The sequence below is a fragment of the Crotalus tigris genome, unplaced genomic scaffold, assembly GCF_016545835.1.
Source record: "Crotalus tigris isolate CLP2741 ecotype Arizona unplaced genomic scaffold, ASM1654583v1 scf7180000017899.1852299, whole genome shotgun sequence".
In the NCBI taxonomy this organism is placed as follows: Eukaryota; Metazoa; Chordata; class Lepidosauria; order Squamata; family Viperidae; genus Crotalus; species Crotalus tigris.
In genome coordinates, this window is record NW_024096711.1 from 906,473 (window position 1) to 922,908 (window position 16,436).

The 16,436-nt window shown below is 44.3% G+C and overlaps 1 protein-coding gene across 1 annotated transcript; it reads left to right on the forward strand.

Moving 5' to 3' along the window:
* The first annotated feature begins 1,919 nt into the window (after nucleotides 1-1,919).
* Nucleotides 1,920-15,314, forward strand: ZP1 (zona pellucida glycoprotein 1). Its single transcript, XM_039344311.1, has 12 exons — nucleotides 1,920-2,121; nucleotides 3,511-3,629; nucleotides 5,147-8,951; nucleotides 9,859-10,002; nucleotides 10,237-10,421; nucleotides 10,512-10,609; nucleotides 11,084-11,211; nucleotides 11,302-11,491; nucleotides 11,809-11,959; nucleotides 12,566-12,650; nucleotides 14,581-14,697; nucleotides 15,169-15,314. The coding sequence occupies exons 1-12, from the start codon at nucleotides 1,935-1,937 to the stop codon at nucleotides 15,312-15,314; spliced, it is 5,355 nt and encodes a 1,784-aa protein (XP_039200245.1). The 5' UTR covers nucleotides 1,920-1,934.
* Nucleotides 15,315-16,436: the final 1,122 nt, after the last annotated feature.

The window sequence follows — 16,436 nt, forward strand, 5'->3', positions numbered from 1 at the left end:
AGTCTGACATAACTAACAGACATGTAAAAGTTCACCAGATTCTAGCCCCACATTATTTGAGAAGAAGCGGAACTATAGATAGTGATGGTTGGAAGTTCCTAGTAGCAATATTTAAAATGAAAGAATGTTTCATCCCTTGTGACTTCACATTGTAGAAAAAACAATCTAACAATCCAACTATGTATGAGCGGACATGCGGTGAAATGAGAACATTGTGATAATAAATGCAAGGATCATGGGAAATATGTATAACTCTCTCATGCTGTAAATCTATGTCTTTTCTCTCACACCTGAAAATTTCCTCCAGAGAAGGTGATCATTTTTCCTTTTTCAACATTAATTTTTTGCCCATCTTTTCCAAAGTTTGAATCCTCCTTTCTTTAAGAACGTTAGAAACTCTGGTGGTAATTACAACTGTGTTTATTAGCATTTAAGCTTTTAGCCACATATCTAGTGGTCACCTGCATTTTTGCAACCCAAATCATGACTGGAACAAATATACCAGACATATTAAATGGAAATAGTGCGATCATTTACCTCAGTGATGTTTTATTGGTATAGACATGTTTAGGGTCAGGATGGAATTAAGTTTAACATTAAAGTTAATGCAACTTAGAATAAGGCAGAGAAAAGCAAAATAAACTAGAAAGTAAGTGATGTGACCATATCCCCAAATGGTACAGATTATAAAATATTCCCAGAGGGTCTCCAGTTATTGTCACTGACATGAAAATATATTTTATTGGGTCACTCTTGTAGTTTTGCTATGAAGTAAAATTGACAATACAAACACTTCAAATTGCTCTTTTACTATCTATTTGATTACAAGTAACAGTACTTACCTGGCCAAAACTCAGTTATTTTTAGACTTATTGACAGTATTTCACACTACCCTAGACCATGAATATGTACTGGAAGGAATACAGTAAACAACATCCTACCAGTAAAAAAAATAGAGGCTGAAACACTTATTTCATTTCAGAGCTAATAATATTTTCTTCTTCCAATCTTTGGGCTCTGTGTATCACAAAAAGGAGGAATGAGCAGATTGCAAACTTTGAAAGTTTGCAGAAAGACAAAAAAAGATTCAAGGAAAAGGAGAAAATTGGGTATGAAACCTAAAACTGCCTAATCCCAGATTATCCCAGGCATTAGTGCTCAAGAGGAAGAAATATGGAAAGCTATGGGTGACAAGAAGCATGGTGTGGAGTACTTTGAACAGGATAACTGTACATTATAACAGTGCAGGCTGTTTAATTTCTTTTTTAAAAATCCTATAAACATCATAAAAATAATTAAACTTGCACCTTTCATAACAAATCTCTGGTTTGCCTCTAGAGTGTATTTTTTCTTTAAAAAACTGTGGTGTATAATAGGATGAAATTCAACTGGAGAAGCTATTCCTATCTTGCTAAATTTCTATTTGCCCTAAAAAGTTCAGAGAAAATGAAAGCATGCAGTCTCAGAAAAGGGGGCAGCATAAGAAAAAAAAATGTAAAGAACTACTATGACAGAACACCTGCTACTAAAGTCTATGCAAAACTTAGTTTAGATAGCCCTACTTAATAATTTGGTGAAACTGGCTTCCAAGTTAGTATGTGTGGGATTGTTTCATTCTCTAATCAGCAATAATTTCTAACATGAATTGTTTTTACCAGCCCAGCCTAAGAATGGATGAGAGAAAAAACTGGGAGGGAAGTGCTTATTGGATGAATATTGTGTATGTTTCTTTTTTGGTTGAGTTTTGTTCTTTTGACCCTGTCCCTCATTTGGCCTCTGCAGATCCCCAGCTGCAGACACTGCTGGCTGAATTTTCCTTTCAGCCAATCCATCTCCACCCTTGCTCTTTTATAGTTTCAGTTCTCCCTCCCTCCTGTTTTTACCAGCAATAGCAGCTTGCTGGTGCAGCATTTGTTTTTTTGGCCGCTACAACCATGGGGTGGGGTTGTAGTGGCTCTCTAGGTTTAGTAATCCTGGTGATTCTGAAGTTATGTCACGGGCAAGCAGACCTTTGGAAAGGTGACACTGAAGCCATCCAGTATCGGTATAACTGTGGAGTCCATGGTTTGCAATTGCTTGTGTTCTCCAGTCATGGCCAAGAGGTCCAACTTAAAGTTTTGGGTAAGGACAATAGTCTGTTTTCCTGCAAAATACTAAATTGGAGTCGTAACATCTCTTGTAACAAGAGGACACTTGTGGCTGTAGGGGACTTTATGCTTACAACACATAGTAACTCATTTTAGGGTGGGTGTGGTGGCTATGCCTATATATTCTGTACTACCAAGCAAAAGGAAGCTAGTCAATTTTCTCCCTGTGAGTGGAAAGTTGATATAAAGTTGACTCAAAATACCTAGTTGCCATTTCTACAGGTTAGAATAGATGTAGGTTTTCCTAACAACTTGATGTTCTAGGAGGGAGAGCCATGTTGGTTTAAAGAAGCCAACAGTCTGAAGGAGCCTGGCAACATTTCCTCACTAACAAACTTTATTAAAAGGCATAACCTTAAGCCTTCTTTCACCTCTCATATGTTATTCTCAGTTGTTTATTGGTTAGGGTCACCCAGAGAGTATTGTGGTTAGAGGGATTTAAACCCACATTGCCCTGGGTCTTATATGACATGCTAATTGCCCTACACTGATTTTCAGAAACAATTATAGTAAAAAGAGCAGGGGAAAAACAAGCTATTGGCAATCCATGGTTCACAAGCAGCTTTCTTCTAATATAATTTTGGCTAGATAATCTGGTGTGAAATATTTAATAGGAGCAGGAAATCTTACAAACAAGGAAATTAGAACACTAGGAAAGATTAGCAACTTGTATGAGTGTGTAAGAAGTCCGCAATCCTTGGGGAGTAAAATTGGAGGTTTAGAAAAGTAAAGCCAGGAAAGCTATTGGCAAAACTTGGCTTTTAAAATGAAGCTTATTGCTATGACTTGCTAAGATTTCTGTAGTTCCTTTCTTCATATAATTTAATCTAGCATCTAATTCTTGCAGAATTTGCTTTGAGATGAATGCCTCCTATAAGAATGTCAGCTTAGAGACTATGTCTTAATTCACATATTGTAAACTTGGATTACCTAAATGAGGTTTATCAAATAAACTATAATTGGTTGGTTCATACAATGAACTATGATTTACAAATCCTCATGGCTGGGATTAGCCATAAGAACAAACAAACTAAATTTTGACTATTGTAACCTCCCAGAATTCTCCTCTTGGTATGCCTATTGGGGAGAATTCTGTAAATTGTAATCCAAAGTTTGTTTTTGTTTAACTGTACTGTAGAGGAAACTCAAAGATTCCATGGAATCTATAACAAACACAAATTTCAGAAATTCTTTAATCTGCTTCTAGCCTTTATATCTCTTCAGTAATGGTGTGGTGCGGTTATGAAGACCATGTAAGTAATCCAAAGAAGACATATTTGCAGAGCCTATTAACGCTACTATCTTTGGAATCTTTTTGGATAAATAGCATTTATTAGTTAATGCATTAATCTTTTGTCAACAGATGAATCCGGGAGAATCTTTGAAGTTTCCAACTGTTCTAGCTGTGATCACTGGATCACGTCACATAATAGGACTATTGCCTTGTCTGTTGGCTATGGTGGATGCCATGTAATAAAGAAGGTGAGACTTCACTAGAAAATGCTGGGAGGGGGGGAGCTGTAGACTTATATTGTATTTCTGAATTTCTACTTAGAAGAGTTTTTCCCAATCTTTCTTCATCAGATATTTTTGGCTTAAATTTGCACCAACAAAAAACAATATTGGCTGGAAATTAGGAGAACTGCCTTCCCAAACTTCTGCAAGGTCCCAGACTGGGAAAGGCAGAAATATAATTTATGTAGACATCTGGGTCTGCATTTTTTTCCAAACAAATTCAAGAGCAATGTAAAAAGCATAGGGAATAATATCTGAAGCACAGAAGTTAGAGTTGCTACCAAAGCAGACAAGCAGGGCTTGAGTCCATTTTAATTTAATTTAATTTAATTGGAGAAAACATGTCAGACAACCTTCTCCCTAATTAGCATCAAGGTAAAGTGAAGGAGGGGAATTCTGTTACTATAGTATTATGTTTCAGACTATTCAGAATTTCTTAGTCTGGCCTACATTATAGGACCTACAGGTCACCTTTAGGCTCCCTTTATTCACATATTATAAACAGAAACAAGTTGTGTTAAATCAGTGGAAGGGAAATTCCATTCTTGCAAGCTAAAAGACGGGAGAGGTCCCTGCCAATTTTACTGTTAAAACATTTTCTGAGAATAACTGGCTGAAGCAGAGCAATTGATGTAATAACGCCCATTATTTCTAAGATTAGCTTGCCAACTAACTTAAGGAGCTTTTGAATATGGGACTTGTGTATTGGTCCTACTTTAACAATATTCTGTGACAACTCCCCTACTGGCTACAGGAGTTAGGAATTGATATAGTACCTCTGAAAAGCATCTGATTCAATAAAGTGTTCTAACTAATAGTTCTTATTGATAAAGACAGCTTAATCCACCAAATCATTCAATGCTTTTTACCCCTTTACTCCTCGAAGATGAATGGCAGGTAGTTCTTGGTTAATGACCCTAGCGCAGGCACCCTGGCTGAGGAATTCTGGGAGCTGAAGTCCACAAGTCATAAAAGGACCAAGTTTGAAGACGCTTGCCCTAGCGGGTGGCTAAGTGGCACACTTGTAATGTGAAATATCACGTGACCATGCTGACTTGCGACAGCACTTCCGGATGCAGCCATTAGCAAATCTTTATGGGCCATTTAGCATGATGTGATGTCATCTGACTGGAACTTGTGATTCCCTGCCAGCTTCCCCATTGATTTTGCTTGTCAAAAGCTGCTGTGAAGGTGACAAATTGTGATCACATGACTGTGGGGCGTTGCAACTGTCATAGATGCAAGCCAGCTGTCATGCACCTGAATTGCAGTTGCATGACTATGGGGTTCTGCGATAGCCACAACTTTGAGGACCAGTCACAAGTCTCCTTTTCAGCACCGTTGTACTTGTCAGCAGTTGCTGAACTACTGTGGTCAGCACTACCTACTCTGTTAGTGCTGACCACGAACAAAAAAAGTCATTAGTTACAATATAAGCCAGCTGTAGTATATTATTCTAACATTTTGGATTAACATTTTCCTAGGATGGCACACATCATTTGAAGATCCGTTTAGAGGAACTAACAAGGAACCGAAGAGTCTTTGCTGCTCATGACATCAACATGATCTGCCCAAAGCCACAGGAGCATGTCACAACCCCAAAGAACAACATGAGCCATGTGAAAGAGCCTCAACCTGCTCTAGTGCAAACAGGAGGGTCCCATCTAGGCCAGGTTTACCATGGGCAGTCCCGCCCTAGTGGTTTTCTCCCACTACAGCCCAGTCAGGTGCACCTGGGGGAGTCGCAGCTTGGCCTAGTGCATCCAGGGCAATCCCAGACCGGTCAACTTCTCCCACTTATGCCTGGCCAAGTACACCCACTCCAACCTGGGTTATTGCAACCAGATGCATCCCAAACAGGTCTGGTGCACCCAGTCCAGCCTGGAGAGGTGCGCCCAGGAGAGTCCCAACCTGGCCTTGTGCGTCCGATCCAGCCAGGACAGGTGCGCCCAGGAAAGTCCCAGCCCAGCCTCGTGCGCCCAATGCGCCCCATCCAGCCAGGACAGGTGCGCCCAGGAGAGTCCCAGCCCAGTCTCCTGCGCCCCGTCCAGCCGGGACAGGTGCACCCAGGGGAGTCCCAGCCCGGCCTTGTGCGCCCAATCCAGCCAGGACAGATGCGCCCAGGAGAGTCACAGCCTGGCCTCGTGCGTCCCATCCAGCCAGGACAGGTGCGCCCAGGAGAGTCACAGCCCGGCTTCTTGCATCCCATCCAGCCAGGACAGGTGCGCCCAGGAGAGTCCCAGCCCAGCCTCATGCGTCCCATCCAGCCAGAACAGGTGCGCCCAGGAGAGTCACAGCCCGGCTTCTTGCATCCCATCCAGCCAGGACAGGTGCGCCCAGGAGAGTCGCAGCCCAGCCTCATGCGTCCCATCCAGCCAGGACAGGTGCGCCCAGGAGAGTCACAGCCCGGCTTCTTGCATCCCATCCAGCCAGGACAGGTGCGTCCAGGAGAGGCCCGGCCCGGCCTTGTTCATCCCATCCAGCCAGGACAGGTGTGCCCAGGAGAGGCCCGGCCCGGCCTTGTGTGTACCATCCAGCCAGGACAGGTGCGCCCAGGAGAGTCACAACCTGGCCTCGTGCGTCCCATCCAGCCAGGACAGGTGCGCCCAGGAGAGTCCCAGCCCAGCCTCGTGCATCCCATCCAGCCAGTACAGGTGCGCCCAGGAGAGTCACAGCCCGGCTTCTTGCATCCCATCCAGCCAGGACAGGTGCGCCCAGGAGAGGCCCGGCCCGGCCTTGTTCGTCCCATCCAACCAGGACAGGTGCGCCCAGGAGAGGCCCGGCCCGGTCTCGTGCGTCCCATCCAGCCAGGACAGGTGCGCCCAGGAGAGTCGCAACCTGGCCTCATGCGCCCAATGCGCCCCATCCAGCCAGGACAGGTGCGCCCAGGAGAGTCCCAGCCCAGCCTCGTGCATCCCATTCAGCCAGGACAGGTGCACCCAGGAGGGTCCCAGCCCAGCCTCGTGCGTCCCATCCATCCAGGACAAGTGCGCCCAGGGGAGTCCCAGCCTGGTCTCCTGCGCCCAATCCAGCCAGGACAGGTGCGCCCAGGTGAATCCCAGCCTGGCTTCGTCCATCCCATCCATCCAGGACAGGTGCGCCCAGGAGAGTCACAACCTGGCCTCGTGCATCCCATCCAGCCAGGACAGGTGCGCCCAGGAGAGTCCCAGCCCAGCCTCGTGCGTCCCATCCAGCCAGGACAGGTGCACCCAGGGGAGTCCCAGCCCGGTCTCATGCACCCGATCCAGCCAGGACAGGTGCGCCCAGGTGAATCCCAGCCTGGCTTCGTCCATCCCATCCATCCAGGACAGGTGCGCCCAGGAGAGTCACAACCCGGCTTCGTGCGCCCCATGCGCCCCATCCAGCCAGGACAGGTGCGCCCAGGAGAGTCACAGCCCGGCTTCTTGCATCCCATCCAGCCAGGACAGGTGCGCCCAGGAGAGGCCCGGCCCGGCCTTGTTCGTCCCATCCAGCCAGGACAGGTGTGCCCAGGGGAGGCCCGGCCCGGCCTCATGTGTACCATCCAGCCAGTACAGGTGCGCCCAGGAGAGTCACAACCTGGCCTCGTGCATCCCATCCAGCCAGTACAGGTGCGCCCAGGAGAGTCACAGCCCGGCTTCTTGCATCCCATCCAGCCAGGACAGGTGAGCCCAGGAGAAGCCCGGCCCGGCCTCATGCGTCCCATCCAGCCAGGACAGGTGCGCCCAGGAGAGTCGCAGCCCGGCCTCGTGCATCCCATCCAGCCAGGACAGGTGCGCCCAGGAGAGTCCCAGCCCAGCCTCGTGCGTCCCATACAGCCAGGACAGGTGCACCCAGGGGAGTCCCAGCCCGGTCTCATGCACCCGATCCAGCCAGGACAGGTGCGCCCAGGTGAATCCCAGCCTGGCTTCGTCCATCCCATCCATCCAGGACAGGTGCGCCCAGGAGAGTCGCAGCCCGGCCTCGTGCACCCCATGCGCCCCATCCAGCCAGGACAGGTGCGCCCAGGAGAGTCCCAGCCTGGTCTCCTGCGCCCCATCCAGCCAGGACAGGTGCGCCCAGAAGAGTCCCAGCCCAGCCTCGTGCATCCCATTCAGCCAGGACAGGTGCATCCAGGAGGGTCCCAGCCCAGCCTCGTGCGTCCCATCCATCCAGGACAGGTGCGCCCAGGGGAGTCCCAGCCCGGTCTCCTGCGCCCAATCCAGCCAGGACAGGTGCGCCCAGGTGAATCCCAGCCTGGCTTCGTCCATCCCATCCATCCAGGACAGGTGCGCCCACGAGAGTCACAACCTGGCCTCGTGCATCCCATCCAGCCAGGACAGGTGCGCCCAGGAGAGTCCCAGCCCAGCCTCGTGCGTCCCATCCAGCCAGGACAGGTGCACCCAGGGGAGTCCCAGCCCGGTCTCATGCACCCGATCCAGCCAGGACAGGTGCGCCCAGGTGAATCCCAGCCTGGCTTCGTCCATCCCATCCATCCAGGACAGGTGCGCCCAGGAGAGTCGCAGCCCGGCCTCGTGCACCCCATGCGCCCCATCCAGCCAGGACAGGTGCGCCCAGGAGAGTCCCAGCCTGGTCTCCTGCGCCCCATCCAGCCAGGACAGGTGCGCCCAGGGGAGTCCCAGCCCGGCCTCTTGCGCCCAATCCAGCCAGGAGAGGTGCGCCCAGGAGAGTCCCAGCCCAGCCTTGTACGCCCAATCCAGCCAGGACAGGTGCGTCCAGGAGAGTCCCAGCCCAGCGTCGTGCATCCCCTCCAGCCAGGACAGGTGCACCCAGGAGAGTCCCAGCCCAGCCTCGTGCGCCCGATCCAGCCAGGACAGGTGCGCCCAGGAGAGTCCCAGCCCAGTCTCCTCCGCCCCATCCAGCCAGGACAGGTGCGCCCAGGAGAGTCCCAGCCCAGCCTCATGCATCCCATCCAGCCAGGACAGGTGCACCCAGGAGAGTCCCAGCCCAGCCTTGTACACCCAATCCAGCCAGGACAGGTGCGTCCAGGAGAGTCCCAGCCCAGCCTTGTGCATCCCATTCATCCAGGACAGGTGCGCCCAGGGGAGTCCCAGCCCGGCCTCGTGCATCCCATCCAACCAGGACAGGTGCGCCCACTCCAGCCTGGCATAGTGCATCCAGGTCTGTTACAACCTGGCCTAGTGCATCCAGGGCAGTTCCAGCCAGGCCTGGTATATCCAGGTGAATCCCAACCTGGCCAGCTTTTTCCACGCCAGCCTGACCTTGTTCACCCACTTCAGCCAAGCCATGTTAATCCAGAGGAATCCTTCCCTGGGCCTGTGCATCCAATGGTCATCCAATCTAGTGTAGGTAAGTGAATTTTATCTTTTAATTAAAATGTTTATTATTGCCAGTATCATAATGTGCAATATAAAGCACATACAATCACTCCATAACCAGAGTAACTTTGGTTTCTGGCTTTATGTTTTTAATTTAAGAATGTGGAGGTCTTATCATATGGTGAGAAAGTGTTTACATACATACATACATACATACATACATACATACACACACACGTGTGTGTGTGTGTGTGTGTGTGTGTGTGTGTGTATTATTGCTCTATATTGCTTTTCTAGTTCTTATTTTCCTTATTTATATACTACTAAATCCTGTGTGTCTGTAACCTTTAACTGGGTGAAATGGCCTCACAGGGCAAAATATTTTCAACCAAATAACCTCGAATGGGCTAACTTACAGAATACATCCAAAATCTGGGACCCATGACTCCTGTGGAATTGAAATTTGGCAAGTTTTATAAAACATTTCATGACATAAAAATTATCAAAGTATTTTATGACATAATACATACAATACATATGACATCATGAAACATTGCATACGTCAGCTTCTGATGTTTGACTGCTATACAGTTGAACATGGGCTACTTTCAAGGGAGATACATTAAGAACTCTTGATGTCCATTGGAAGCTCTGCTATTTTTTAAGGCATTGAGGAATCTAATAAGGAAATATCTCTGAAACAATCTAACAAGTCACAGGACAAGTCTAGTTGTCTTTATCTTTAGGTATAAAGACCTTCCAGTTTTCAGTTTCTTGTGTATTACTGGCCTTCTCTTTGTTCCGTGAATCACAAAATTTTGTGATGCTAAGCTCATACATTATGACCTTATATTAAGACTAAAACATTATGTTTTATTTACATGCTTCTAGTCATTAAGGACTAATTTCCCAAACAATGCAATTTCTCTTACTTCCAGGTCGCCCTCTAACTCAGCAGCAATGCCAGGTTTCTTCTGGGAGAATATCCTGTGCAGATGTACAAGGACCAGCAGCTTGTCATCAGACTGGATGTTGTTATGATGCTATGGATCCGGCGACTCCATGCTACTATGGCAACACAGGTAAAAAGTAAAAAGTAGTTAATGCTGAGCCTGGGATCCAGCCATTGCTGTGCTTTGAAACTAAAATGTCATTTTCCTAAAAAGAGGATTTGTGTGCAATAGTATGATGAGACTGGGTGAGAGAATTATCACTCCTGCCTTTTTCCGAAAATAAACAGACACGCACACACACACACACAACAAGAGAGTTCTTGATCTGTTCCGCTTGTAACTTCTGCACTTTGTGTGTTGCAGTCACTGTTCAGTGCCTTCGAGATGGCTACTTCATCTTGGTAATCTCCAGGGATATGTTGGATTATCCAATCATCCTGGAGAGTGTTAAGCTCTCCTATGCCCAAGCAGGTTGTGGTCCAGTCAGGAAAACAGAATCTTTCCTGGTCTTCCGCTTTTCTCTCACACAGTGTGGCACAACAATTCAGGTGAGGATGCAGTCCAGGCAAGTGCTCTTGAAGGATCTTTGACTTAATTACTAGACCATATAAAAATGGCTGTGTTTGTTGTCCTTCTAGGTGACTGGTGACAAACTGATATACGAAAACCAGCTCGTTTCTGGCCTTGACATCCTAAGAGGGCCAGATGGCTCTATTACACGAGATAGTACCTTCATGTATGTTGAGCTTGCCATGTACCGATGAGATAGTTCTCCGTTTAGTTTTAAGATATGAATATTTTTAGTCTTCTAAATTAAGTTTTACATATTAGACCTTGGTTCTTTAGCTTTTGATTTATATAGTTATTTTTCCAGACAATTGGCCACGTTAGCAGATTGGAATGGGAATGGAAATCCAATTATAGAAGGTTCCCCACTTTTGGCATAGATTGGTTGTGGACTGCCTTTAAAGTACATAGCTGGCAAACTAAGGTTAATCTTGCATAGCTCTTCTTTCCAAAGAATCCAACAGTTTAAGTGCAGCTTGATTCACGTTTGTTTAGACTGCAATAAATAATCAGGTTATAACAGAGGTTTGTTAATGCAAAGCCTTAGGAAGGATAGCTATCTACCAAAACTAAGATTGATTTTGAACATTCTAGTCAAAGGAAATGATTTAGCAGGAAAATCTCTTGTATTTTGTACATTTAGGCTTCATGCTCGTTGTATCTACAATGCTACTGATTTCCTGCCACTTCAGGTTGAAGTGTTTTCACCTCCCAGCCCAGCTCCAATTTTCCAAGTAGGACCCCTCCGGCTTGAGCTGCGCATTGCCACAGGTACATCTGCCTTAATGTCTGATATCAAGTCCGCTAGGCATCTTCTCTCTCTGAAAAACCACACAGCCGCATTTTGCCTCTTGTCCCCAGACTCGAGCTATACCTCATACTACTCAGATACACAGTATCCTATTGTGAAGATCCTGAGAGAGCCTGTGCATGTGGAGATTCGCATCCTACAGAGACTGGACCCATCCCTAGTTCTGGTTCTCCATGAGTGCTGGGCTACTCCAAGTTCAAATCCCCTTGAGCAATTACAGTGGCCAGTGCTAGTAGATGGGTAAGTCAATAAAAAAGAAAAACATTAATTCTCATAGCATGGGGGGGGGGTGTTTCAATGGCAATGTTTTACTTATCTTATTTAAAACAAGTTTATATCTAATTTAACCAATGTGACTCTGGGTGACTTACAAGAAAATTCAGCAAATCTGATTAAAAGCCCATAATACATAAACCAGTTGATAATAATGAAATAATAAAATGTAGATCCAAATAGAAATGAAATTATCATGCAACTGGGCCTTCAACACATCACAATCCCATGGCTTAGAGAAAGAGCCATGTCTTGACAGCCTTTCTAATGCATTTTCTTCCCAGGTGCCCGTTTGAAGGAGACAATTACAGAACCCAGCTAGTACCCATGGGACCTGCTACATCAGATCTTCGCTTTCCTAACCATTACCAGCGTTTCATCATTTACACATTCACATTTGTGGATTCTGCCCCTCAAGTGGTGCTAGATGGCTGGGTAAGAAGATAAACAAAGCAATTGCTTATTGTGTTCAGTTTTTCCAATGAAATTACCTTCTAAGACAGTACGGGATAATGTGCCACCATATGCTACCGAATGTAAAGGGGGAAAATATAGTAAAGAAACGTTGTGGTTGGGTTTTTAATACTAGTACAGATCACACATGTTGCTAAGCAGCAGGTCTGAAATAAATCTCTGGAGGGTATTAACCTGAATTTTTTAATGGGAATTTTGGGGTGAGACGAATATATTTAGTTGTGATCATCTTTTATTACATATCTGTTTAAGAAATCTTGTTTCTTGGAGACCTTTATCTAAAGAACTGTTAATGGAAGCTGTGCATATCTTATACCTAAAGAGAGATGGAGCAAATATACAATACCTTAACTGTTAGGGCACTGCCCATTGTTTGCTTATTTGGGTAAATAAAGGAGGCTGAAGATGTCTTTTTTTTTTTTTAGCAAGGCATTAATGAGTACATATTTTGGAGATATATCTTAATAGAAGTTATAATCTCATGTGAGTTGAAATTAACTAAAATGAGATCCGACAAGATTGAGGTTGGTCTACTCTGTTAAAGGACTCATGCTATATCTTTTCTAGGTGTACCTTTTCTGCAGCGTATCTGTTTGCCATCCGTCTGATAATGATTCCTGCAGGGTTGCATGTCAAATGCCAGTGGCTTCAAGTAAGTTAGAATGCTTCACTGCCACAATTTTAAAAGACTTTTCTCTCTCTGCTTAGTGGTTCACAAGGCACATAACATATAAAATAGCTATGGTAACATAAATATATCTTGAATGCATGAAGAAATCGAACATGATCTAGTTTAAGGAAAGGCTTTTAAAATCATTTTCAATAGTTTAGTATTGCTCATAAACCCAACTAGTTCACTGCTTAGCCTCGCTCAAAATTTTGTATGAGCGAGGAAGACCATAAGAAGCAATTGTCCCATTCTATTCTGCCTTGATCAAACCCCACTTGGAATACCGTGTGCACCTCTGGACATTAGTATAGAATAAGACATTGATACATTGGAACAAGTTCAGAGGATGACTGTAAGATGGCAAGGGGATTGACAAAAACAGTCTCATGAGTAATAGTTAGAGAGGTAGTACGTTTTGCCTGTAGAAGAGAGGACTGAGACGAGGCATGGTAGCAGTTCTCAGATATATCAAAGGTAGTCATATAGTGGAGGATAAGCTTGTTCTCTTTCACCCCAGAGGCAGAGGGCAGTGCAAGAATCAGAAGGACATAGATTGTTGTTGTTGTTGTTGTTAATTGCGAAGTCGTGTCCGACCCATCGCGACCCCATGGACAACATTCCTCCAGGTCTTCCTGTCCTCTACCATCTTCTGGAGTCCCTTTAAATTCACACCTACTGCTTCAGTGACTCCATCCAGCCATCTCATTCTCTGTCGTCCCCTTCTTCTATTGCCCTCAATCTTTCCCAGCATTAGGCTATTCTCCAGTGAATCCTTCCTTCTCATTAGGTGGCCAAAGTACTTGAGTTTCAACTTCAGGATCTGGCCTTCTAAAGAGCAGTCGGGGTTGATCTCTTCTAGGACCGACCGGTTTGAACGCCTTGCAGTCCAAGGGACTCGCAGGAGTCTTCTCCAGCACCACAGTTACAGGTTGTTAAATATTAAGAGGAATTTCGTGATGGTGATCATGATTCCAAACCAATGGAATGTTTCCACGTGATGTGACATATTGCTCTTTACTGAAGGTTTTCAAATAGAAGATAGATAGCCACATGTCCAAAATGTTTAGCAGTTCCTCCACTGAAGGACGAGTTGGACTAGCTAAAGTTTTAAGAGCTCTTCCAACATTGATTAGGTGCATTTTAAGTTAAAAAAAGCTCTGGTTCTGAAACAAATTATTGAGGAATTCTACTTCTTTCTCTCCACTCAGCACATTACTAATTAGTTTTTTGTTTTGCCTGTTAGCAATGTGTACGAGAACAAAGCCTTTGATCTCATTGCCACTAAATTGTATTTTCATTACCAGTTTTGCCAAAGGCTTTTAGAAAATCCAAATATTGAACACAAGCACGGTTATTTTCATTCACTTGGAGGTTATTTTTTTTTTAAAAAAAATCAAATATTGGTAAAGCAATATTTACCACTGTAAGATCCGTGCAGATTTTTCTTTAGTAGGGCTTATGCCTCTGTGTGCCTCAATTAATACTTTTTCATTGAATAGTGTTTTCACCACTTTGCCTGATATTAAGCTTACTATGTTATAATTTCCTGATTCTCCCATGGATTCGTTTTTTTAAAAAAAATGTCATTTGTATGTTTAATTGATAATATTTCTTTAAAAAAATTATTTACATCCCACCTTTATTATTTTTTTTATATAAATAACTCAAGGCAGCAAACATACCTAATGCCCCTGCCTCCTCTTTTTTCCCCAGTAACAACTCTGTGAGGTGGATTGAGCTGAGGAAAATTGTCTTTTAAATTCTTCCTTTCAATTTTTTTCTTCAACAATCCCCCCCCCCTTTTTTTTTTTAGAACTTTCCCCTTTTGTAATTAAATGGAAATATATTGCAACCTGCTGGGAATTTATCATTTCTATGTATCTTACTGGAGATCTTGTCCCCTAAATCTTAGGAGGCCGTCGATTTTTGAAGGAGGAGAATGAGACAGAATCCTTGGACTTAGTAAGCACTTATGGAGCTGTAATTTTTCAAGAGAGTATTCATGAGAAACAAGTCAAGTGGGAGAGTGGTAAGTAACTGCAATAATGAGGAGCCAGGAATTAAAATAATATATTTAGCATACTCGATATTTTCCTTAAAACACTAACCTCAGGTTACTACATTCCTTTATAAAGTGAATGCTTGATATGCATAGCCACTTAAATAGGAATATTCATAAGTGAATATTGGTAAATGGGCACCAGCTGACAGTCCTGAAGCTGTTACATTATTATTACAGAAAAATCCAAGCTGTAAGCATCCCCTTCCCCTCAGTCTTTTTACCTCAAATTGGGTAATGCTGATAGAATTTGCTAATAATTTGGATCTCAAACCACTGTCTATTTGGACATCATTATAGTTTATGCAGTGCTATTTCTGTGGCCCCTACAGAATAATCATAACATAGCAAGAAAAATGTTTTTTCAGTAGCCTGGTCAAGTGGCAACTGCTTTGTGAAATGACAATGAGTGAATTACAAACTGTTTTCTCTTATCCACAGATGTGATCTCCAGTGAAGACCTGACTCTGGTGCTTTTGGTGGTACTACCTATCATTGGGATTATCCTATTTATTGCTGTGCTAGTGCTCTGGAAGAAAAAAAGCATGATGACAAGCTCTAAATTTGTACAGAAAATATATAAATAAAGCTATACACAGTAGCTTATAAAGAGTCTCTTGATATTTCATTTCTTCACTGACTAGACAGAAAATCGGCCATTTAGTGATTACTTCCAGTAATTCAATTTTTATGTAGATGTTAGCTATCTTTACATTGCTACATTTATGAATGCAAGAAACCCATTTTTTATATCAAAATTATGCTTTGTTCCCTCTTTTATTTTATGGATCCTCTTTTAAAAACTATGCCCTTACACTAATACTGCATGTGCAAAGAGACAATCTCTTATTTTAAATAGATTCCTGTGTAATATCCTCTAAGCTTATTGCTAATGCTTCAATATTACTTCAAGAGGAGGGATGAAACTAAAAGTACTGGCTATATTAAATGAAGCATGGAAGAGAGATTCTAGAAAACTTTTCTGGGATTTATTAAGTGATTTCCGAGAAATAAAAACATAGTGAATTATTGCTGGTTATAACTCATGTGAGTTATATGAGTTGCAGATTTATAAACGTGCCCTGAGATCATCTGCATAAATGCAACAATGGGAAGAGAAGAGCAGCATCTATTTAGGGGGCAAAAATGTCTGGTAGTAAAGCAACTCTTGCTTTCCCATATTTTCCAGCTCATCCATTTTTTATGTCTTTCAAAACAGCTTCCGAACTACATCACCCGAAGCGGATGGCAAACCACACTTTTGTCGTATCTTTGCTGCCATTGATGTTGCATGGGGATGTTTACCTATCTTTGGAATGTGCTTCAGCTTCAATTACAGCAGAGAGAGGCCTTTATTCTTGGAAACCCCCTTTGTCTACACCATTACATTTTTGTTTTCTGTACAGAAGCAAAAAAATATCAATGCAAAGATATAAGCTAGTCTAATATTGTTTTAAAAATGACAAAAACTTTCAGGCAGGGTTTTGACCTAGAGTAGACATGTCAAACACAAGGCCCGGGGGCCAGATGCGGCCCGCGAAGCCATCCTGGAAACAGTGAGGGAACGGCCCCCGCTGCCTTGGCCCTGGCCCAGGCCAGCCAAGAGCCAATGTACAATTTTGTGGTGGCCATCTATGCTGAAATGCATTCAGTCTTAGCTCCACAAGGCCGTCTGGAAACAGCAAGGAACCAACCCCTGCTGCGTCAGC